The sequence below is a fragment of the Pezoporus occidentalis genome, unplaced genomic scaffold, assembly GCF_034315485.1.
Source record: "Pezoporus occidentalis ecotype Australia unplaced genomic scaffold, CSIRO_AGI_Poc_V1 ctg84, whole genome shotgun sequence".
Classification (NCBI taxonomy): Eukaryota; Metazoa; Chordata; class Aves; order Psittaciformes; family Psittacidae; genus Pezoporus; species Pezoporus occidentalis.
Genome location: NW_026916203.1, coordinates 1,638,907 through 1,662,300, shown reverse-complemented (window position 1 = coordinate 1,662,300; position 23,394 = coordinate 1,638,907). Strand labels below are relative to the sequence as shown.

The following is a 23,394-nucleotide window of genomic DNA, read 5'->3' as shown; positions in this document are numbered from 1 at the left end:
TTGCTGTGCACTTACCTTTGCTCATATTATCTGATTCCATATTGCTAGCTTCTACTCTTCACATTCTATTAGGACTCTTAATTTAGGACGGGCCTGAACAATGCATATGCACATGCCCTCACTTGGTAAGTCAGATATGCTGGTTTCTAGATGCATAGACTCCAGTAAGCTCAGCTCCTTGGGCACATGGTGTGATGGCCTGAGCCAGAGAGCATATGAACTAGTTGAGCCTTTGCTAATAATCTGCATAGCATAGTAACAGGAAGGATATGCATCCAGTGGAGGATTGTGTTTTAATACTAAGACATTATTCAGGTAAAGAGCCTGTAAACTTGATCTATGACCCTGAGATTTACCTTGCAGGAATACCTAGGGACAGTACAGTGGGAAAAGTCTCTCTACTAATTCTGATGTCGCTGAGGCTACTGGATGTACGGAAACAGCATTTGACTGCCTGTTTCTTTTTCTGTCTCTACTGCCCAAGAACAGATTTCAGATGCTGTGTTAGCACATAGCTAATGAGAACTCCATGACGATGAGCTAAATCTTGCTGTAATTGCAATATCATGCCCTGAACTTTTGACTCCTGTATTGAAAAAGTAGAATGATTCAGATCAGCTTGAGAAAAAGCAGAGTGCAATTCTCAAGTTGATGTATACTGCCTAAGATTTTCATACCTTTCAAAGAGTCTGCTTAGAGAAAAATAGACTATTGGAACCTGTTAGTGTTAAGAAGAACTTCAGTAATGTAGAACTTGTAGTTTGGGAACTACAAAGCAATCTCACCTCTGTGCCTGGGAAAATCTTGGAGCAGATTCTCCTGGAAGGCAACTAAGGCAATGAAAAAGAATGAAGTGGTTAGTGGCAGCCAGCATGGCTTCACTAAGGGGAAATCCTGCCTAACCAAATCGGTGGCCGTCTATGATGGGGCTACAGAACTGATGGACAGGGGTAGAGAAGTTGATGTCATCTACCTGGACTTGTGTAAAGAGTTCAACACTGTCCCGCACAACATCCTTGTCTCTAAACTGGAGAGACATCAATTTGATGGATGGACCACTCAGTGGATAAAGAACTGGCTGGATGGCTGCACACAGAGTTGTGTTCAATGCCTCAATGTCCAGCTGGAGACCAGTAATGAGCGGTGCCCCTCATAAATCAGTGTTGGGACCGGTCTTGTTCAACATCTTTGTCACTGACATAGCCAGTGGGATTGAGTGCGTCTTCAGCAAGTTTGCTGATGACACCAAGCTGTGTGGTTCGGTTGATATGCTGGAGGGAAGGGATGCCATCCAGAGGGAACCTTGACACGCCTGTGAGGTGGGCTGATGCCAACCTTATGAAGCTTAACCATGCCAAGTGCAAGGTCCTACACCTAGGTCAGAGCAATCCCAGGCACAGCTACAGGTTGGGCAGAGAAGAGATTCAGAGCAGCCCTGTGGAGAAGGACTTGGGGGTGTTGGTTGATGAGAAAATGAACATGAGCTGGCTTCAGTGTGCACTCGCAGCCCAGAAAGCCAACCATATCCTGGGCTGCATCAAAAGGAGCGTGACCAGCAGGTCAAAGGAGGTGATCCTGCCCCTCTACTCTGCTCTTGTGAGACCTCACCTGGAGTATTGTGTGCAGTTCTGGTGTCCTCAACATAAAAAGGACATGGAACTGTTGGAACAAGTCCAGAGGAGGGCCACGGGGATGATCAGGGGACTGGAGCATCTCCCGTATGAAGACAGGCTGAGGAAGTTGGGGCTGTTCAGCCTGGAGAAGAGGAGGCTGCGTGGAGACCTCATAGCAGCCTTCCAGTATCTGAAGGGGGCCTATAGGGATGCTGGAGAGGGACTCTTCATTAGGGACTGTAGTGATAGGACAAGGGGTAACGGGTTCAAACTTAAATAGGGGAAGTTTAGATTGGATATAAGGAAGAAGTTCTTTACTGTAAGTGTGGTGAGGCACTGGAATAGGTTGCCCAGGGAAGTTGTGAATGCTCCATCCCTTGTGGTGTTCAAGGCCAGGTTGGACAGAGCCTCGAGTGACGTGGTTTAGTGTGAGGTGTCCCTGCCCATGGCAGGGGGATTGGAACTAGATGATCTTAAGGTCCTTTCCAAACCTAACTGTTCTATGATTCTATGAATCATAAAGGCTCCTGTAAATGATTTTTTTTTTTGTGGTATTGTTCCTTTTTTGTTGAATAAAGGAGACCTAATGCTAAGAGTAGCTAAAGTACATGTATGCTGTGGCTTACCTGAGCTTAACGTTAGCCCTGCTGTCTCTGAGGTGCAGCCAGATTCATAGATATTCTTGAAATGCTGATCAATGGTGAAAAAAATGGAAACTTTTAGTTTCATGTTATGTGGTTCAGCTGCTGTGTTTTCAACTTTGGTGGTTTTTTTTTTTCTCTTTCCTACTTTGGGAGGGATTGAAATCTCTATAGAGATTTTTTTTTTTTTTCCTCAATTGCTTCTTGTCAAGACATCACTTAAAACTTTTTATTAAAAGTTTTGCATGATCTGCCCCTGTGGTTGTATTGTGTACTTTTGCAGCAAATTTCAGCTCTATGTCCTAGCTTGCAGTCACATCCTGAGTCTTTACTGCATGCTGGTAAAAAATCAATGCAGCAGAAAAAAAAAAGATCAAATTCTAGCCAAATTGATATCAGAGCTAAGGTGCAGATTTTTAATAGTGGTAGTGACTGGCTTTGTTTTCCATTCAATTTTTTGTTTTCTAGTCAGATGAGTTATCTGGCTCAATACCTAGCTGTTGCTAAAGCCACCTTCTGTCTGCCCTGCACTTTCTCCTTTTCTCTTGTGCTCAGCTAAGCTTACAGCTTCCGTTTTTGTCTCCACTGCACCCTGCCATGGTTCTACCTCTGCCACCTTCTCTCTTGTTGGGCATGTCACCTTATGAACCAGTCACCCTTCCGTGGAATCCTTCATTGTGTATGTGTATGTCCAGCTTCACCCTCTCAAGTCCTCTGGGTGTATGCACGCACCTGCAGATATACAGACCCCATTTCTTCTTTATGCTTTCCCTTCTTTGTGTTGTACATCCATATGGGCCCCTGCCTTCGTATTTGCTGCATCGTTTCCAACTGTGAAGATATTAAGAGAGGAAGCAGTAAGCTTCCTTTGTCGGGGTGTAGGTGGCAGTGATTAAAAATTCCTTCGGACTCAGAGGTTCTCTATGTTGATAAAACAAAACCAGAAGCCCTCTGTACAGTCTTCTTTTAATGTAACATTTGAGATTAGTTTGTTTTTTATATTTTCAAATATTTATGTTCTGTATTGAGATTGTACAAAAATATTGTCAAGTAGATGAAACTGGAAAATCTGAAAACCGAATAAAAAAACCCGAAGCATGAAAAGTCAGCAGCGTGTTTTCGTAGCTACAAGAACTCCTATATGCATCTTATTTTTACTTTTTATTTGTTGATATTCCTTCACATTACTGTTTTTGCTTTGCCTATAACAACTTTAAGTAAAAATATCTATTATTTAATGTGTCTGCATTTAAAAATATGCTCATTGTTTTTTTGTAGATTAAGAAAATGTTGTTCTTCATATATGCTTCATATGGGCTGTCATAACTTTCTAATCTGAAATCCTTTTCAAGGCTAGTAACTGTTGTTTTTTAACCATAGTCTGATTATAGGAATTACTGAAACAAAACAGAATGCAGCACTTCCTGAGGGAAGTTGATTTTCCTTCTAGTTAATTTCTGAAGTAGGCTGTATCTACCCACTCCTATAGTCATATATTCTTACAGCCACAATGCCAAAACATAAGCATCCAAGAAGTCTAGCCAGCATTATTTTGTGCAGCGTAGAGGACAAGGGATGGTGGCTATTGATTTCTTGCTATGATTTTTGCTTTATTCTTGACAGATAGTGACAGACTTGCTTTTTCACAGGCTTTTATATAATTTGGAAATAACTAGTTAATGTGGTAGGATCATTGGCTTCACACTGTAGCGACTTGATCCACCACAAATCCGAAATACTGACCATTGTCAGTATTTTCCTCATTTTCAGTATTATGTATCTATAGTCTGTCATCCCAGTTAAATGAAGTGAAATAGCACATTATGTGTTGCAACCTTCTTCATTTTACTGTAATTTAGTTATTTTGTGATAGTGGGTCATCTCCTGCAGATCCACATTTCCACAGTGCAAGATGTGGTCTTATCACAGGTTCTTCCGCTAAAACGTAATCCTCTTTGCAGTCCTTTGCAAACAGCATCTCTGTGTTTACTTCTTTGTTGCTGCTTGGCTCTCGATGTATGCCGTTCTTTTAACTTCGGGGTTTTTTTCTTTCATTTCTTGGCTTCACATACATGCCTTTCCACTTTTATTTGCTTTGCTTAACAGGAAAAATGAAGTCTTAACTAAATCTTTCAACAGTACTCTGTACACAGTTGAAAAATACTGAATTACATACAAGCGATCCATTAGCTGAAAAGTGAAGCACACGGTTTTAAGGAAATGAGTGCTTCAGCATTTCTACACCTTTAATTTTTAATAGTTTGTCATATAGCTTACTTTTTAAAAAAAATATCTTCTATAGTTGCTACAGATGCATGTTTGCTATTTTAAATTCATGGTATTAAGTAACTGTGTTTGGGTTTATTTTGTTGATAATGTGTATGGGATTAAGGTACTGGACAATAGAGAAATGCTAAATTTCATAACATTAGTCAGAAGACTCACCGCATGAATCCCCAAATTTATAAAAGCTCACAGGGGCAGATAAAGGTAATTTCAATAATATTATAATAGCTTATAAAAGAATTGCAGATACTGAATCGTGTAGCTCCTCTTTGTTAGGTGACCATTAAGTGATGTGGCCAAGAAGCATGCTGCATCTTCATGATTAATACATGTATAAATTTAAGAAGAATTAACTGGATTCTTCTTAAAAGGTGCTTTAAACAAGGTGCTTTAAACAAGGTGCTACTTAACAAGGTTGTTTAATAAAGGAAATTCTCCCACTTTATTAAAACTTATATGTAAATAATAATTTATCATTCCATATCACTCTTTGCTGTTAACACATTCATATTTGCATAATTATTATTCATAACTTTATTTAAATTGTGTGATGCCACATAGAGATACAATTATATAATATATGTCTATATATCTAGAAATCAGTAAGTGGGAGATTTCACACCATAATTTCAAAGCTATTTTTTAATTATGTTCATTGTGGATATTGGCACTCTTGGCATTCAGAATACCAAGACTGTGTAGAACAATTTTGGGCGCCAGCTCAAGAGAACACTGAATTTCATGCTCACAGCTGATCATAAATGCCATTGAAGTCAGAAATTATTTCATTGGCATTTCTTGTATTTTGATGTATTCTCATAGGTCACCGGTAGTTTTTTCTTCTCCTGCAAAATGTCAGCTTACTTTTGTGTGCACCATTAATGGAACTGTTATATTGCCATAAAATACTCTTTAACATACAGCATAAAGTTTACGCTATAAACTATGGAAAACACTAGGAGATGCTGGCATGTGGTATTGTTACGCTTAAAAATTCTGCATATAATGAGAAATAGTTCACATTCACAGTGTAATACTTGAAGGGGTGTTTTCAGGAATCCAGTTACTAGAGTCTGTTCTCATGGAGCTTCTGCTTAGGTACTGCACTTTGTCATCTACTTAGTAAAATAAATCTATCGTATTAGGCAGACACTCCTCCACTGTTATTTATCCTCCTGTAAACCCCAAACAGGCAGTCAGTTTCTGTTTGGTGATAATACTGTACTGGCCTAATTATTTCTGTCGTACTTAAGAGTGGCTGGAGCAAACCTTATTTCCTGGTAAGTGTTGAATGCCATTAACTGTAATAACGCGTAGCCATGTAGAATACAATAGAAATTCCATGTATAAGAGAAAGTACTAGTATGTAGTAAACTAGTTTCAGTTGTTTCATAGTCTAATTGGTCTGTTTATTTAATCTTTTTATCAATGGCTACTGTATTGGAGATGGTGCTTTTATGTGCTGCAAATAGTGAATTAGGACTTTTTATATTTAAACATGTTTTAAGAAGCACATAAAGACATTACATAGCCACAGTTCTACACTGAAGGGTTTGTAGTGAAATCCTCTTAACTCATCAGTGAAGGTATTCATGTGCATGCTTTTCTATGAAGATGAGTAACTGGAACATTGGCCACAGTAGACAGTGAAAGTAAAAATCTACTAGTAAGAAAAATTCTGTTAGTTAAAGGACAGACTTAAGACTATGTTCATATCACAATGATGAGGATTTTGAGGATGATTGATTTGAGGATCAGATTTAACCTAAAATGATGTCTCTTATACAAGTGTATTGCTGTGTTCTTTTGTCTGCAACAGACGGTGCTTTCAAATCAGTACTGAACAGAGTATTTAAAAGACATTTTTGTCATCTGTGTGCCAGGATAGATAGAAGAAAACAGAACTGCTATTGAAAACATTCCTTTGCTGACTTTTTTCACTATTGAGACTGAGGCAGATTAGGATAATTTTATTTAACTGTGTTTTGATGATAGGCATAAAATACACTGTATACAGCTCAAAGTCTATTGTGCTGGTTCTGCTCAGAACTCTGAAAGTTCAATACAGTACAAACACTGAAAATTAGCAAGTCTAAATCACTTCCTGATGATAGGCTTGCACTTGGAAGTTATGGGTTTCTGCTTTTGTGAGTTTGGCTTATTCTAGTGTAAGGAACTGAGCAGCTTTTGATCCTGTTTGGAAACAAACTGATGAAGATTAGGATTGTAATTTGATTGAGAAAATTAGAAACAAATTTATAGCATGTATTATTTCTAAATTTTTAATGCATATGGTTAACTTTTAATATCTTAAAAATCTTTAGTAGCTCCTAAGGGGTTCTGGCTGGCCCAAAATGGACAATTCCTAGCATTGTGAATAAAAAAGATTGCTCACCTTTGCTTTCATCCTTGTACTTGAAAAATGTATTCTTGCAGTCTGGTAGTTAAATACCTAGATGATCCATAGTATTGGATTATGTGGTTTATACAAACTCTTTGTTACTCTTACAAATGGAAAAATAGACTATATATGCCTTAAAGAAACTGTTATTGCCCTGCTTTTCAAAAATGTCTGGAAATCTGTCCCTGAAGAAAGAATGTATCAGGTAAACTTTTTCACCTGTTTAACTGGAATCAAGGTATTAAAGAAATTGGAGGTAATTAAAGAGCAGTGTACTCCAGGGGTCAATACTGTGGCCAGGCCTGTTCAGCATCTTCATTAATGGTCTGGGTAATAGGCAGAGTGCACTGTCAGCAAGTCTGCAGATGACACTGAACTGGGAGGAGGGGCTGATACACCAGAGGGTTGTTCTGTCATTCAGAGGGACCTGGACAGGCTGGAGAAAGGGGCTCACAGGAACCTCATGCAGTTCAACAAGGGGAAGCGCAAAGTCCGGCAGCTCAGGGGTAGGAACAGCCTCAGGCACCAGAACATGCCTGGGGGCTGCCAGCTGGGAAGCAGCTTGGCAGAAAGAGACCTGAAGGTCCTGGTGGACGCTAAGGGTTGAACACAGGCCAGCAATGTGCCCTTGTGGGAAAGGTGAATGGTATCCTGTGTTATGGGCTGCATTAGGAGGAGTGTTGTTAGCAGATCGAGGAAGATGATCTTTCCCCTTTACTCAGCAGTGGTGTGACCACATCTGGAATACCGGGTCCAGTTCTGGGCTCCCCAGTACAAGACAGACATGGGCACATTGGAGACAGTGCAGCAAAGGGTCACCAAGATGATGAAGGGACTGGAGCAGCTCTTCTAGGAGAAAGGACTGAGCGAGCTGGGACTGTTCAGCCTGGAGAAGAGAAGGCTTAGGAGGTCTCCTCAACGTATATAAATACCTGCAGGGAGGGTGCAAGGAGGACAGAGCCAGGCTTTTTTCAGTCATGCCCTGTAACAGGAGGAGAGAAAATAGGCAGACACGGAAATATAGGAGGTTCCTCCTGAACATCAGGCAATACTTCCCTGTGATGGTGACTGAGCACTGGCACAGAGAGGTTCTGGCATCTCCATGCATGGAGATATTCAAAAGCCATCTGGGAATAGTCCTGGGCACCCAGCTCTAGGGAGCCCTGCTTGAGCAAACTGTTGAACCAGGTGACCTCTAGAGGATCACTGCCAGCCTCAACTATACTGTTCTGTGAAAACAGAGTATTTTCTGACTTTCCTGTAATATCACCGTGTTTACCAAAAAAAAAAAAAAAAATCAAAATGGAAACTGGTTATCTGTAGTTTGTTAGGTGTTAATTTTCTGGGAGTTTCATTAAGGAAGAGCCTGTAAAGCCTACCAAGATCATTTGTACTAAAAGATACCTAAATCCAGGCAAAAAGAATAAACAGAGCTGTTGACAGTTAAGGTGCTAATCCATTTTACAATTACTCCAACTTAATATTAAGTGGGCATTACAGTTATACAGTTATACTTCACAATAGCAAACTTTTAATATTCTCTTATTTTTTGCATTTTTATATTTTTGAAATATAAATAGGAATGGCCTTCTAAGAAAATCCCATATGAAGCTTTTAATAATGTCTTTTCACATTGATAAGAAGGCAGCAGATAGAATTGTGTGAGAGTGCAGAATTTGCAAAAGAGAATCACTATGGTCAATTCAGTGCAAAGTGAAGAGAAACAAAGATTGGAACAATGGCTGGCTACATTCTAGTAAATAAATAATGTGATGTGGAAAGCTCCGTTAGAATTTTTTGTCTTTGTCTGGAACAATAAATTATATTTTAGAAAAAACACAGTTAATATCAATCAGAAAATGGCATTGCAGTCCATATAATGTCTCCATATAATATATACAGACATACAATGTCTCTCCTGCTTATCTTTGTCCTAATTTAGTTTCAGAAACTTTTTTTTGCAAACATAAATGCCTTTTTTGAAATCCTCCATACTGACCCGTTTCCTCTTCAGACAAGAGGACAGCAGTTTTGTTCCTCCCAGGCAGAAGACTGTGAAGTCACAGCAACCATTGTTTGCCTTCAGTTGGCAGTGTCAAATATGCAGTTAACACTGCCTGAGAAGTAAATTTGTTACCCCTCCAAACACATCAGTGTAGAATTTGAGATACACCCATGCAAATGATCAACTAAAAATTACACTCACCTATCTAGTAGGACCTAAACTCTTTATTCAGAATTTCTGTAAACCCCTGCAGCAACCATTCTGTGATTAGTTATATTTATCACAAATTAGGTTTTGTCAACAATTTTCATATATGTCTGTATTTAATGTACACTGGTGAGGATTTTGAGTATATTAGAAACGTCCTGTGCAGTTTTCACTTTAAGCACTTAGTATTTAAGGGAAGTTAGGGAAACTGCATTTTGGAAGGTAAGTTCCTTGTTCTTAGGCTAACCTCAAACTGATGGGTTAAGAAAATAAGCTGCATTTAGTTTGGTTTTGCACCCCTAAGAGAAGTAAATGCCAGTGCACTATCTGTTGTGTCTCACTGTCCATCTCTCTGTTTTGCTAGGAGGTGATTTCTTGTCCTTTTTGAGAAAAAAGAAGGATGATCTAAAAACCAAACAGTTGGTGAAATTTTCATTGGATGCTGCTTCTGGTATGGCATATCTTGAATCTAAAAATTGTATACATAGGTAAGAAAGATTTTTTTTCCCCATACTATTATAATTTTCATAATTAAAAATGCTGTCTGTTTCAGTGTATATGATGCATATTATCAACAAGGGTGGTGCCTGCAATTGAAACAAAAAATGGACTATTTCTAGTAGGAATAATAATTGCTTGGCTGATCTAAAACTGTTGTGTTCATTTGGGTAAAAATAAGTACTATATTATTAGATCTGTATCATTTGTTGCTATTAAGATTTTAATAATGATTTTTCACAATAATAGTAGCATTATAAGAAGTGTCATCAGTACAGTGACAGTGAATCATGGCAGAAAGCAATCTGTGAGGCTTTCTTGTCTGAAATTCACAGATATTTGCCTGGCCAACAAATAAGTTACATTTGGAGTGTGTGTCAGAAAAATGTACTGGTTTCTCAGATAATAAAAGGAAAAAAACTGGAGTTCTGTATATTAAGATATTAATTACATATGCTGCTTTCTCTAAGATATTGAAGATTATCAGGCATTATGCTCTTGGGGTACTATATGTCTCTTCGTGCCAAGCCTTTTTGGTTTTTCTTCTCCAGTTTGACTTTGCCATGGCACTGCTTGTACTTAGTTTGTGTCAAAGTGAATGTACTTAATTTCCACGTATTTTTCTCTGAGAACATGACAGTGCATACCCTGCTACACTGATACAGCTGAAATATGAGACATAAGCATGATGATAATCCACTTGACAGAAAAATTTTGAAGAACAAGTTTGCATTTGTTATGTTGAAACATAACTTCTGCTTTAAGTTATAAAACATTTATAGGTGAACTGTGTGCCACTTCACTTACATAATCAGTCTGTTTCATATTTAGCATCATTCAGGTGAATGGTGTTATCAGAGACCTGAGTGGTATTCTGTTATGTTTTCATTAGCAGTGAATTTTGCAATCACAACTGTGCAGGTCAAGAATTAGATTTATCTTTAAAAACATGCTTCCAGTGACAGTGAGCCTAAAACCTATTTATAAGATCTGACAGTATTATCATAGGTGTAATTTATGTATTTTTTGTGCCTTTTTTTTTTTTTTTTGTGTGTGTGTGTGTGTGTGTGTGTGTGTGTGTGCGTTGAACTTGATTTAAGGAAGCTTAAATGGAATAGTAATCTTATACTGTTTGCAAAATTTGGAAAAATATTTGGAAGCACAAGTTAATTTGAAAACTTATGCAAGATCATGATATAAAAGAAGCACTGAAAAGATCAAAAAAATACCCGAAAACACACAATATAAAACTGTGGAATATTCCTTTTGGGAAATCCCAGAAAAGCATTGTAAGCACCACGGCAAAAAATAGGATTAAGGTCCCAGCATTGTGTCATAGGAGAATGGGTTTCAGAGCCTGGCTCTGTTTGCCGAGAAAATAACAGCATAAAAAGTCAGAGCAAATCACAGCATTAGTGATTTACACTAGCCACATAAATGCTCCAATGCCTAATAATTTCTGTAACTATCAGATCAGTGTTAAATCACAAGTGCCTGTTTAGAACTCCTGTGTTCTTAGAAGTTAAAATTAGAGGGAAAAATAATTGCCAAACAGCTAAAATTTGTTAGAAATGTATTGTTTAATGTCCTAGTTAATAATTGTAATTACTGAGGAAAGGAAAGGTATTTATTTGTTAAATGGTAGAGTGAGGCCTGCAAAATATAAATAGTTTTACCCCCAAAAATTTTTTTTGAGAAATGCTTTCCCTTCTTCTCCCCCCTTTATTTAATTCTGGGAAGAAGGTATCTCTGCATGTCTGTGTGGATTAGTACTGTTCTAATGGCTGTAGATCACAATGTGGCTTCAATGTAGCTCTGAAAGGTGCACTTGGTTTTAGTGAATAGGACCAGCTATTCTTAAGGTATGTTTAAAAAAGCTAATAGTGATTCAGAGAGAAGATATATGTAGCAGTGTCTTACCATATGAAGATTTAATTGTGTCATTGCTTTCAGTTAGAAAGCTAAATACAAATGTCATACAGATCTCAAGTCAGGAAACATAGCTATAGTCCAATCTGTTTCATTAGTGCCATAGACCTGCCAATGCACACACCTGAGTTAAACATACTGTAGTACAAGTAGGGAAAGAGGTCTTTCACCATGTTGACTTTTTAACTTTCAGAATCTTCACAAAGTTTGTTTATTCTTATCACAGATTGTCATATGAGTTTATCAGAGAGAGCTACCACTTTCCTTAATGGGAGAAACAAAATTTTTAGTAGACCTATCCTGAAGAAAGATACAATTTTGAAGTGCAACCAATCAAGCAAAGAGTGACTTCAGGAAAATGGCTTACTTTTATGAAACTCACAGGTTAATAAATCAAAATATGCATTTCCAGTATTATTTTGTCAGTCTTACTTTCTGGGGTATTCAGGATTGTTTCCAGTTTTATGTGGTTGGCCATAATATATGTTTATTATATTTATGAGCTATTTCTTCTGAATTTGATAGGTAAATATAATGAAAATTTCTGAATCAGGACAGCAACCAAAAATTTCTGCTAAAATAATTAATTTTAGCAGAAATTTTTGAGGGACTTCTGAGTGAGAGCTTTTTTGAATTGCTAATATAGGTTAATTGGCAAATGCTTACCAAACAAAAAACAGTCGCTCTTGAATTTTTAAACTGAATTTTACCAAAGGCTAAACTGCACTTCAGTGGGTTTAGCATGCACATTTTTCTAGGTCTGTTCCCCCGTTTGAGGTGTCTGAGCATTTATTCATGATTTCTTGGCTTCCAGAGAAGGGGTGGCTGGAGATGCATTTGTCTGGAAATGCTGTCTGCCACAGAAGCACCAAGCATCTGTTGCTTGCCGGGTATTTTGAACCTGTTGCCCAGTGATAGGAACAATGCTCTTGGTTCTGTGCTGCAGATTCACAAGACAAGGGAATGACAGGCTAGCAGGGAAAAATCAAACTGTTTCATGCTGTATAAGCAAGCTCGAGGGGTTCAGAACTCAGAACCCCACTGGAGATTCAGCCCCTTCTTACCCAGGCACCAGAGGTACAGCTGTGTGACTGTGTGATCTATACAAGGAATTTGGGAGGCCTTGTTTCCTCCTTTTTAGGTCAGGTAAGACAAATCAGTAATGGGTACATTTAATGTTGAGAACAGGTAGATTAGAATGGAAAAAAACAGTTTATAGTAGGAAGATTTAACATGTTAAAATAATAGTTGTTTTTTGAAAGAACAATAAACTTCAGAAACTTCATCAGCTGAAAGTGGCTCTCAGGTAAAGATGGACTAAGCAGTGGAATGTTTTTTATTTTGTTTAAAGTTCATAGGCTTTGGTTACTTTGATTAATGTTAAGAAAGATGAGTAATATGTAATTAGAAATGGTTTCTATTATGTAGGTTACACCAAACCAATTGTTTTGCTTCATGCTGTTGCTTTTCTGTAGTATTCTATTTCTTCTTTTGCAGATTGTTTTCAGAATCCTCATATGTTTTTTAGTAGTTTAGGTGGCTGTAATTTAGTACCATGTGCATTTGACTTGTTAATGTGAAAATAAAGGCTGCTTATCAGTCTAAGAAAGTTATTTTTAATGTCACTTTTTAGTTGTAGCCTCTACACTAGTATATACTATATATACTATACACTGTACTAATATATACTATACATACTAAGTATATTAGCTAAACTTAGCCTTTATATTTTAAAATTCTACCTAAATCTTACCTATATGCCTATATAGCATACTATAGTGTACCTATATATACTAGCTATACTTAGCCTTTATATTCTGAAATTCTATCTAAATCTGTACTAGCTTTCTGAAATTGTTATTTGAGTTATATATTAACTTAGCCTTTCAGTACTGACATCAGTGCAACACCTAATCTGCTCTTTCTTTTCTATTTTCCTGTGTGCTATGGTGTTTCAGTAGTTAGAAATCTAAAGTGAAAATTCATCAGAGTTAGAATGCTTAATGCATGTGAGTGATTATTTGATCCACATTTTCATCTCCTCAAGCATCAAGATATCACTTGTTCTTTGCTCTCTCTTTGTTCTGTTTAAAGAGCAGAAATGAGTGGGCTTAAATGAGAAAAGAAAAAAGCTGCATGAAAAGATGTTATTAAAAGTAATGAAAGGAGTGGTTGAATATATATAGAAGAATTTAATGTTTTCATCTCCATTTAATTAACATGAGGTTGACGAATAGTTTCTCACTTTTCATTTTTACCATATGGCATTGTTTAGATAGTTCCATTTTTTCTGTTAATTAGAAAGAGAAGATAAAGATGGAGATGTGATAATTTCAGTTGGTTCAATAAGCATTTATGGGTATATTTTCCAGTATTTGATTTGCATATGAGGAATGCATTTGTTCATAATTTATGTTTGGTTTCCAAAACAGTCTGTAGGAATATAGGAGAGAAGCTGCAGCTAACTGATTCAGAGAATTTGAACATACCTATTGTTTGTTTTATTTTCACCTCTCATTACCACCATTTTGTGAAGAAAATAATTCAGATTATGGTAGAAGTCAGTTGGAAAAATATTTTAATATTGAGAGAAGCAGTTTTGAGGAGGATTTATTCTGGTTTTATCATTTGATAGTTAGTACAACCTTTCAAAATCAAAAACACAGTTAGGTCCTAAAAATATCTCTGTGTGGAAAATTGTGTTGTAGCTTTGTCTACAGGTAATGCATATATAAACCTAACTGAAACTGGCAGAATTTTTTTTTTTTCTGTTAGCTACTGTGTTCCTTGATTGTGATCTGCAGACAGTTTATGCTTTACTTGAGAAGTAGATTGATTTTTGGCTTTTTTAAGAGCTTTTACAAATGCATTAAGAACCAGGGCTTTGGGTTTGTTTTTTTTAATTAATAATTTCATGTGAGCCTCACGAGGTTCAGCAAGGCCAAGTGCAAGGTCCTGCACCTGTGTCAGATCAATGCCCAGTGTCAAGACAGACCAGGGGATTAAGGGGTTGAGAGTAGCCCTGTGGAGAAGAACTTGGGCATCCTGCTGTTTGAAACATTGGACATTACCCAGCAGTGTGTGCTTACAGCCCAGAAAATCAGCTCTGCAGCACACTGGACCAAGACTTATGAAGTTGACAGCCTGTCTCTGTGCTCCGAGGTGCACAGAGGTTAAGGTAGTGGGTCTGCAGAAGATCCCTTTTTTCCTCAGTGGCTATCTAAACTCCATTCTGGACCATATTTATCAATACAAATGCATTAGTGCTTTCAAGCTCTCCAGGGAATTGTTTTTTCACATAGGAATATATTATGGTATTATATCCCAGGTTTCTCCTTTTAAAAATAGATTTTCAAGGTTTTCAAGGGATTTTTTTTCTGCAACTTACAGTCATCTCCACTGTCATATTGGTAAATGTAGATTGATTCCAGAGAGGTTTGAGTTGAATCACTTCTGGTTGCCTGAAATCTTATTTGAGCAACATGATTATTCTTCAATGAGCTTGTATGATTCTGATCTGACAGTATTAAGGAAAAAACTAGGGAAAACATAAATATCCAAACCCATTAGATATTACTACCACTACATTAAATACTATTGATATTGTATACTTTAAATTCATTATAATAAATTGGAGATATTATTGAATTCTAAGCATGCTGTTATGTAAGTGGATGTGAACTATGATGAAGAGCTGCTTCTCAGTAAAAAGTGAGCTGCCTTCTAATCGGTTATCTGTTTCCCTAAGCTGCTGAATTCTGGAATGGATGAATAAGAAAAGATTTTAAAAGGGAGAGTGGTAATTTTTTTCTTTGCAGATGGTGCATTTGTTGCAGAAGTTGATACTTCTTCACCTTGTGTGCCTTAGTTGAAATTCCCCATGACCTCTCTTATAAGCAGATTAGTATCTCAGATTTAGCTTTGGCACTGCTGCAGAAGACTTCGAATTAGAGTAGCAGATGCATGGATTTGGATGGTCAGAATATGATATAAGAGATGCCTGAATACATTTTTGTTTACTGTAAATCTCAACGTATCATGCTATCTCAGTAAGATCATGCTCTTTTGTATATTCCTGAATTATGCTTGATGCAGACCTGTTACCAAAGGGGTCAGAATATACAGGAAATATATTTCTGAATTGGAGATTTTTGGTGTTTTGCATTACATAAATAAGGAGTAGATTATACATACGGTTATGTTAACTTAATGATAAACACATTAATGATGGAACTTGAAATTCTGGTCTCTTTTTTTTTTTATTAAGAATAGCACATTATTGAACTGCTGTTAGGACAGATTTTTTTGCCTTTGGGAATTTGCATCACCAGTTATCTCTACCATTTGTTACTCTTGTTTTTAAACATTAAATTATAAGGCATCTATTCATACAACTGCAAAACAAAGTTTTAGTTTAACTGTGGTCATTTGGAGGCTAATATTAATAATTAATAGTTCCCAGAGGCAAATTTAGTATAGGGTTTCTCAGTTTGGAATGGCAAACTGCAGTTAACTTCATATGAAATAAATAGAGGGAAATTTAGTATTTCTTGCCATGACTGAATTTTCTTTTGATAAGGCAGTTATAACATTAAATCTTATTTAATTGAAATTTCCTTTATATTTAATCTGATATCAAGCTAATAAACAGTCTGTGTATCAGCTGAATGGCACCGGGGTAATCTAGCATGATCAGCCAAACACGGTCCTTTGTATTAATGCTTTGAAGTGACAGCTAAAGGTTTCAATGAGGTCGATAGTTTAATTTTACAGTAAACTTTCCCCAGTGCTACTTATTCAGCTTGTGCTTGAATATCATCCTTTACGTGTTCCCTGTAAAATGGGGAAAATATTGAATTATTTCAGACCTCTGATGTTTCAGTATGTCACCTAGGATGATGATAAAATGTCTCAAACTAAAGGTAGGAATAAATTCTTTAGCATATTATTATAGAATTATTTTGTAGACCTTGTTATTTTAAAAAAATGTGATATCCATATTGACGATAAACTATTGCAATAAAAATATATGTGGTGATATAAAAGATTTCCTTAGATTTCAGGATTTCCATGGCCACTAGAGTTTCTTGGCCTCTCTGCTCTGTCTTTTCTTTAAAGAAAGCATTGTTTCCCATGTGAAAACTGATAATGACAGTCACTGGATTTATATTGGATGTAAGATATTACATACTGCTTAACTGGGAACATCTTTTGCCTCATTCTGAACTGGACTGCTTTGAAATGAATGACCTTCCATAGTTAGTATCTGTACCTGAACACACCCATTTTTTACACTGCTAAAAACCATTCTTGTTTTCTTGAAAATTCATGGTACTAACTAAGGATTTCTTGATGATGGGGGGGATTGGGGGGGGGGGGGGGCAGTGAGAAGGGGGTGAGGAGAGGGGTAGAAGATCATAACTTGGGTTTTCCATTCAGTGCATTCATGGACACACTGACAGACCAAAATTTCCCTAATGTAACATGAGGAGATTAATGAAAATAAAAGTCATAATATTTAATTAGTAGTGTAATATTATCATGGTATCCAAGTTCATTTGTAAATTAAATACTTTGCAGTATTAACTGATTTTAAAGAATTACCCATATAATCATATCCTTATTCTAATGAACTGGTCAGCTCTCTTTGTTCAAGGACCTCGATGCCTGAAAGATAACATGACTGAAAATCACTGGGATATAATCTCTACAATCAGAATGTTGGGGGACGGGGGGGGTCACTGGGGAGGGAGCTATGGGAGCAGTTTACACATGGGAGGTGATGAAACTCTTCAGATATTTGCCCAGGCATTTGTGGGAAGGAGTGCGACTTGAGCATGGAGCTGGGTTCCTGGGCACACAGCATAGGAAGGTGATTTGACACCGTGAAGAAAGAACACAAGAAATCCTTGCCAAGGAGTATGCATTGTTTACATTGTATACAAATATAAAAGGAAAGAAAAAGTGCCAGTTTTAGGATAATATTTTGTGAGAAAATGAGCCTAAACCCACATTTAATGTTTCTTTACTTTCTGATGGTCCAGGGTTTCTCATTCTGAGATTTTGTACCTTTCTTTTCCATTGTCCTTACCTTTCCAGGTTTTATAGCATAATTGGCTGAGAATGAGAAAAAAAAATTGCAAAAGGAAAATTTATAAGGAAGGAAATATTACTTGTCCTCGTTACAGCATAGGTAAAGCACAACTGTCTTTGTAGCTACCTGGTATTTGTGCTCTTAAGTGTTTGAGTGAGTTAACAATGAATCCAGACCTTGACATCTCAGATAATGGTCTCGTCTTTATGGCATGCTGAGCTCAGGTTTGGGTCTCAAGGCTCATCAGAGGGTCCGAAAGGGTAATACAAAGTGTGTCTTCAGAATACTCTGAGATGCTGTAGTAAATAGTTTATATAATGCATCTTGTCATGATCTGTTCTTTTAGAAGTGTATCTATTTTATGCTTGTGAGACAGCTGTTCTTATTGTGTGTAACACCAAAACAAAGTTGCATTAGAAAAATTAGTGGGTGTATACAGTGGGGAGAAATTTAAGTGTCAAAAGCTGATTATAGAATGATATTTATTCTAAGAAATCAGAAGAAATTCTTTGGTGATAATTCATAAGAAATTTCAAAGACGGTTTAGGTCTTTTTTTGTTCCAGAAGATGCATATTCTGAAAAATACCTTATTTTTTTGCCTTTGTGGAGTTGAGTCAATGTATATCTGCGATATCCCTGATACGGAAAATTCCTTCTTGAAAAATGAGTAAAGAAATTACTCAAAATAAAGCAAATGCAATTGAAGGAAGTGTAAGCAAATTTTCATAGACTTCCTCACCCTGTTTAGCAAGCTGTAGTATTTTGCCTGTTACGGTCTCATGTTAGGATTGTTTCTGTTTAACTGCAATTCTACTTTTTGTTGCTAAATATTGGGAATTTACAAGTATTATTCATGCAAAATCATTTTAATAACATTGGTTTATAATAATCTACTCACTGCATGAGGGCAACAGGCTCTAATTAAATGAAAAGTAAAAAATGAGAATAGAGAATATTGAAACAGATAAAAAATAACATACAGCTAGTATTTGTGAAAGCTGTTGTGGTGATCATAAAGTCATATGGCTTTCCTACATAGTATGAATAATATTCTCCCTACTTGCATAGTCCTGTTGCAGTGGAGAATAGTGGATGAAATGTAATTAATTTCTGTGGTAAAAGTAAAAAGCTTTGTGACATCTGCTGTTTAGAGAAATAACAAGGCTGTTGTGTTATATAGGGTCAATAAGCATGTACTCTGGAACTGTTGTCAAAGGACGTACCTGTATACTTTATGCAGAAGCATGCACAGAAAAGAGATTATTTACTTTCAATATGTGTGCGATACTAATTAGATTAGTATTGCATGTAGACAACTCTGTATTTTAGTTTCAGGTGATTCATTTTTAACAGTTCCATGTTCTCTTAGCTTTCATTATTGAGCAAGGGTTTAAATTTCTGTTACTTACTGTGAAACTTTCAAGAGGAAGAACAAGAAGTTCCTGTATGCCATTAGATGTGTTTCTCCAGATTTTGACAGTTTGTGTATAGTGTATTTGTGAAGCAAATGACATAATTTGCAAATACTTTTCAAATTCCCTAATGTCTTCCAGAGAGGAAAATGCACCTAATGTTTAACAGTGTAAATATTTGTATACTCTTTCAGGAATAGCTCTGTTACCCACTTTCTTGAAGTATATGTCTATTCCTTAAACAGGTTTTTTTAAAGGATTTTAAAGTTATATATAGTGAACGTTGTAGCTTTAGTAATAATAATTGGGAGAAAACATTAAGGTGCGAACCTGAAAGTATGAAGAGATATCAAGAGAAATCATTATTCAACCAAGGGTCCTAGCCTCCCTTTGAAATTCAATAGTAAATGAAAAGCTGCAACTTTTTAGGGGCAGATTAAATTTTATTCCACAAATTAGAAGTAAATTAATTTGTTATCAATGGCTATCTGGTTATATAAAATAGTGATTTACTTACCATCTTTCAAGAATTTTACTGTTAAATTGTAGTGAAAAATGAACTGAGCCCACATACCAAAGTCTCAGAGCAAGAGATGTTGGAAAACCAGTGTCGTGTGTTTACCTCAGTCCATTAAACGCAACTTGCCATGCTGATTTTAACAGCACATCATACTCAGTATGTAAACTGGAGGGAGTTACTTGGAGGGGCATATCGCTGCTCAGGCTGGTTCGGGTATTGGTCAGTGGTGAGCAATTGTATTGTGCATCACTTGTGTTTATTGTTTTCTTTTCCCTTCCCCTTTTAGTTTTATATTCTCTCCCCTTGTTATTTCCATTATCATTATTATTATTGGTGGTAGTAGTAGTATATTGTATGTTAGTTATTAAGCTGTTCTTATGTCAGCCCATGGAGTTTGTGTTCCTTCAGTTCTCCTCCCCATCCTACCCAGCGAGGAGGGAAGGGTGGGGTGTGAGCAAATGGCTATGTGGTGCTGGCTTACCAGCTGGGGTTAAGCCATGCCAATATGTTATTTAATAAGTTGCTGTAGTCATTGCCATGAAGCTACAGCAGTAATTCTTCTCATTTACTGTTCTTTTTGGATTTCCAAGTTTTGTATTAAATCTGCCCAGAAAGTTCAAACACCCCCTCATCAGATGCCATCAGGTATCAAATACTTCAGAACCAGGAGATCCAAACCATGTCTTTGGCTGACTATACCACTGCTGGTATTTCCACAGCATTTTTAAGCTGTATTTTGTGATAATGTGTACCAAAAAGATGAACTGCAGAATTTCATTTTTGCAGTGGTTAAAGGTGGCGTTAGTGGTAGGTGATAAGCAGTGAGTTAGAAGATAGGATAAGACAGAAGCAGAAGGTAGATTGGGGAGGAAAGGAAGAATGCATTCAACTAAAAGCCAGTCATTTTAGAAATGAGGTGCAGGGTAGTTCTTTGAGCAGAGACTATTGACCATAGCATTTGTTTCAGTGTTTGTTTAGTAAACCCAAAGCTTGCTTGTTGTGTTTTCCTTAGGGTGTAGAACTTTTCCTGTTTACTTTCTTACAGCAGAAAATTCTCATTAGTGTTTCTAGAAAAGGAAATACGTGTTGCACAGAGATATCATGTATTGGTTTAATATTTTATTGCCTTCCTAATGCTGATTCATGCCATTCTGAAGAGGAATGTAATCCAGTTGTCTTGGACAGGAAACTGCTTTGATTTTAATAAAAAAGTCTTAGGCTGTGTGTCAGTGGTAATGAGTAATAAATTCCCAAATTGCTTTCCTGGGGAAAATAAACATATTTCCCTTTTCTAATTTTTATACACACATACATAAATATTTATATAAGCAGTAATACTAGGTTACACCTGTTTTGTGGATTTGACAAAATGTTTATCCACTGTTTTTTCAGATAGTACTATTGATGATATATCTTACTCTACTGCAATTCTTTCAGTGCCTCAGGAGGTTTTTAAAGTGCCTCCAAGGCTCACATACCTGTAGTTCTTCCACTGAAGTATCACATTCACCGTAGGTGTGTTGCTGTGTACATAGTGAAAAACAGCTGAAAGAACAGTGTAAAATGGGGTATAGTATGCTTTCGTGAAAGAAATCAGTTTTAAAGTTAATGCAACTGAAAAATATTATGGTTTAGAGAATATATTGCTTCTGTATGATAATAGATGCAATGTAGTTCTACATACCAAAGAAATTTGTTTCCCAGTTTATTGTTAATCTTTGAGAATCATATTTTTCTCATAAAGCTGAGAGAAACTTAGGTGAAGTTGTGCATGATCAGACCAGTTTGAGGGTAAATTCAGTTCTGATAGATACTGCTCACAAAAAGATTCTGATCTAATGCATTTTAAAGGAATCACAGTAGCTGAGAATTAGTGGAATAGAACATACTGTATGCTAAGTGCATGTTGCATTCTCTCACATTTTGTCATTGCTCTGTAGTTCTCAGCCTTTTGTATCTTGTTTGGCAGAATTATAGGGCAGGGATATGCTTTTATTAAACATTTTTAAATCATTAAATCATATTGAATGAAATAGGGACTAGTTGACTCATTGTCAAAGGCTATTTCAAAATCCCTTATGTAAGGCAGTGTACAGTGAAGAAAGCCTTATCGGCGTGTTAACTGGTTGGGAAGATTGATGGAGATCATCAAGCTGCATGGAGCTGTAAGAATTGTTGAATCAATGTTACAGTATCTTCTTGTTCACAGTTTTAAGCTGAGTCACTCAAGCCTGACAGAAAAAGCTCCTGGCAAAGCTAGATGTCAGATACTTCATCAAGTCTCATGGGTTCTGGGAAATAAAAATAGATCAGTGAAATAAGGGCCAAGTCCCAGTTTTAAAGAACTATATATAGGAGTTAGGATCACAGAGTAAGTAAAAATACTTGATTCAAAAGGCTTCCTGCTTTTGAAGTAATTTCTGGGCAGGATTTTGGAGATTGATTTTTGAGGAGTAAGCTTAAAATTCTTAAATAAGGAGGTTTTAAACTTTCCTGCTATTAATATTACTTCTTAGCTGTTTATAAACATGTCCATTCCAATTCAGTACCAAATGAACTGACTGTTCTTCCTGTTTGGTATTATAAACCTTCCTGACTTATCATTCACTTCAAGGAAGCCACCCTTTCTTCCCATTATTGCTTTTGCAGACCATACTCTCTTGCACATAATTATCCGCACTAGTTTCTTAGCCTCTTGCAGGCTTATGAATGGAATCATAAAGTCCTACTCTCTCCTCATTTTCTTGACTTGCCTCCCTTTTGTATTGCAATTAATCCTTATGGTAGCTATTGTAACTGCTTAGATTAAAAAAAAAAAATTTAGTCTTAGATATGTGCTTGATACCTTTCAGGTTGAAATGACCAGGGTTTATCATGCTTCTGAATGGAAATTCTGAATATCATAGAGAGATGACAAGGTCTACCATGCTGCTATTGTCTTATTTTAGCTGAACTCAAGTGTGAAATACTATTACTGTGGTTACAGGTGTATTTATTTATCCTGGTTATGTATTAAGGTATTTTAGTTTCTAAAGGTTTGTTTAACATTTGTGTATTTCATTATTCTTCTATAACACAGCTGAATTTCAGTTGTAAATTGAAACTAGCTGTTGTTTACAAGTAAATACCCATCTTTCCTACCACCAGAGAGCATTGTAACCTTCTGAGAGAGTTACGCAGACAGAATGCTTAGAAGGGCAGACAGAATTCTTAGAAGACTATAAAAGTTCTGAAAGATTTGTCTGTGTCAAATACAAAGACATACTTCTTTCTTAAAGAGGCAGTTCTTGATTTTATTTTTTTTTTTAACTATCAAGTAGCTATTGAATTGAGGTGCTTCAGCTTCCTTTTGGGGAGTATTTTGTAGCAATTGATGTAGTACTTGGTAATCTCTTACATTTGACAGTGAGCCAGTATTTTTCTATGATAGTTTTAACCTATATTTTAAAACTACACTATTCACCTCTACTAATATTTTGAACCTCTTGCAGTAGATGTTGTCTAAATGTGGAGGAGGAAGGTACGATAGTCATCAGGAGCAATGACATAACTCAAAACTGCTATGAAGATGCGCAGAAATAGTGGGGAGTCTTCCGTGAGCAACAGTGACAGGGGCTCTGATGTGGCATGTGCTGCTGACATTGGCATGGGATAGGGCAAAGTTAAAAAAATGGTGCTCCCTAAAGAAGCCTGCAGTTGAGGAAGCCAAAATTTCTATGATAGCTTTGCTGCACACAGTGTGAGACCATGTTTGGCACATAAAAGCAGACTGCGTCTGATCCCAAGT

General features: G+C 36.6%; 1 protein-coding gene across 2 annotated transcripts in view; it reads left to right on the top strand.

Annotated features, from left to right (window-relative positions):
- The window catches only part of FER (FER tyrosine kinase), a 146,641-nt gene that overhangs the window by 100,376 nt on the left and 22,871 nt on the right, over window positions 1-23,394 (top strand). For both annotated transcript variants that reach the window (XM_062604255.1, XM_062604256.1), the window contains exon 17: window positions 9,518-9,641. In XM_062604255.1, coding sequence (XP_062460239.1) covers window positions 9,518-9,641 — 124 coding nt within the window. The remainder of the gene's footprint in view (window positions 1-9,517; window positions 9,642-23,394) is intronic.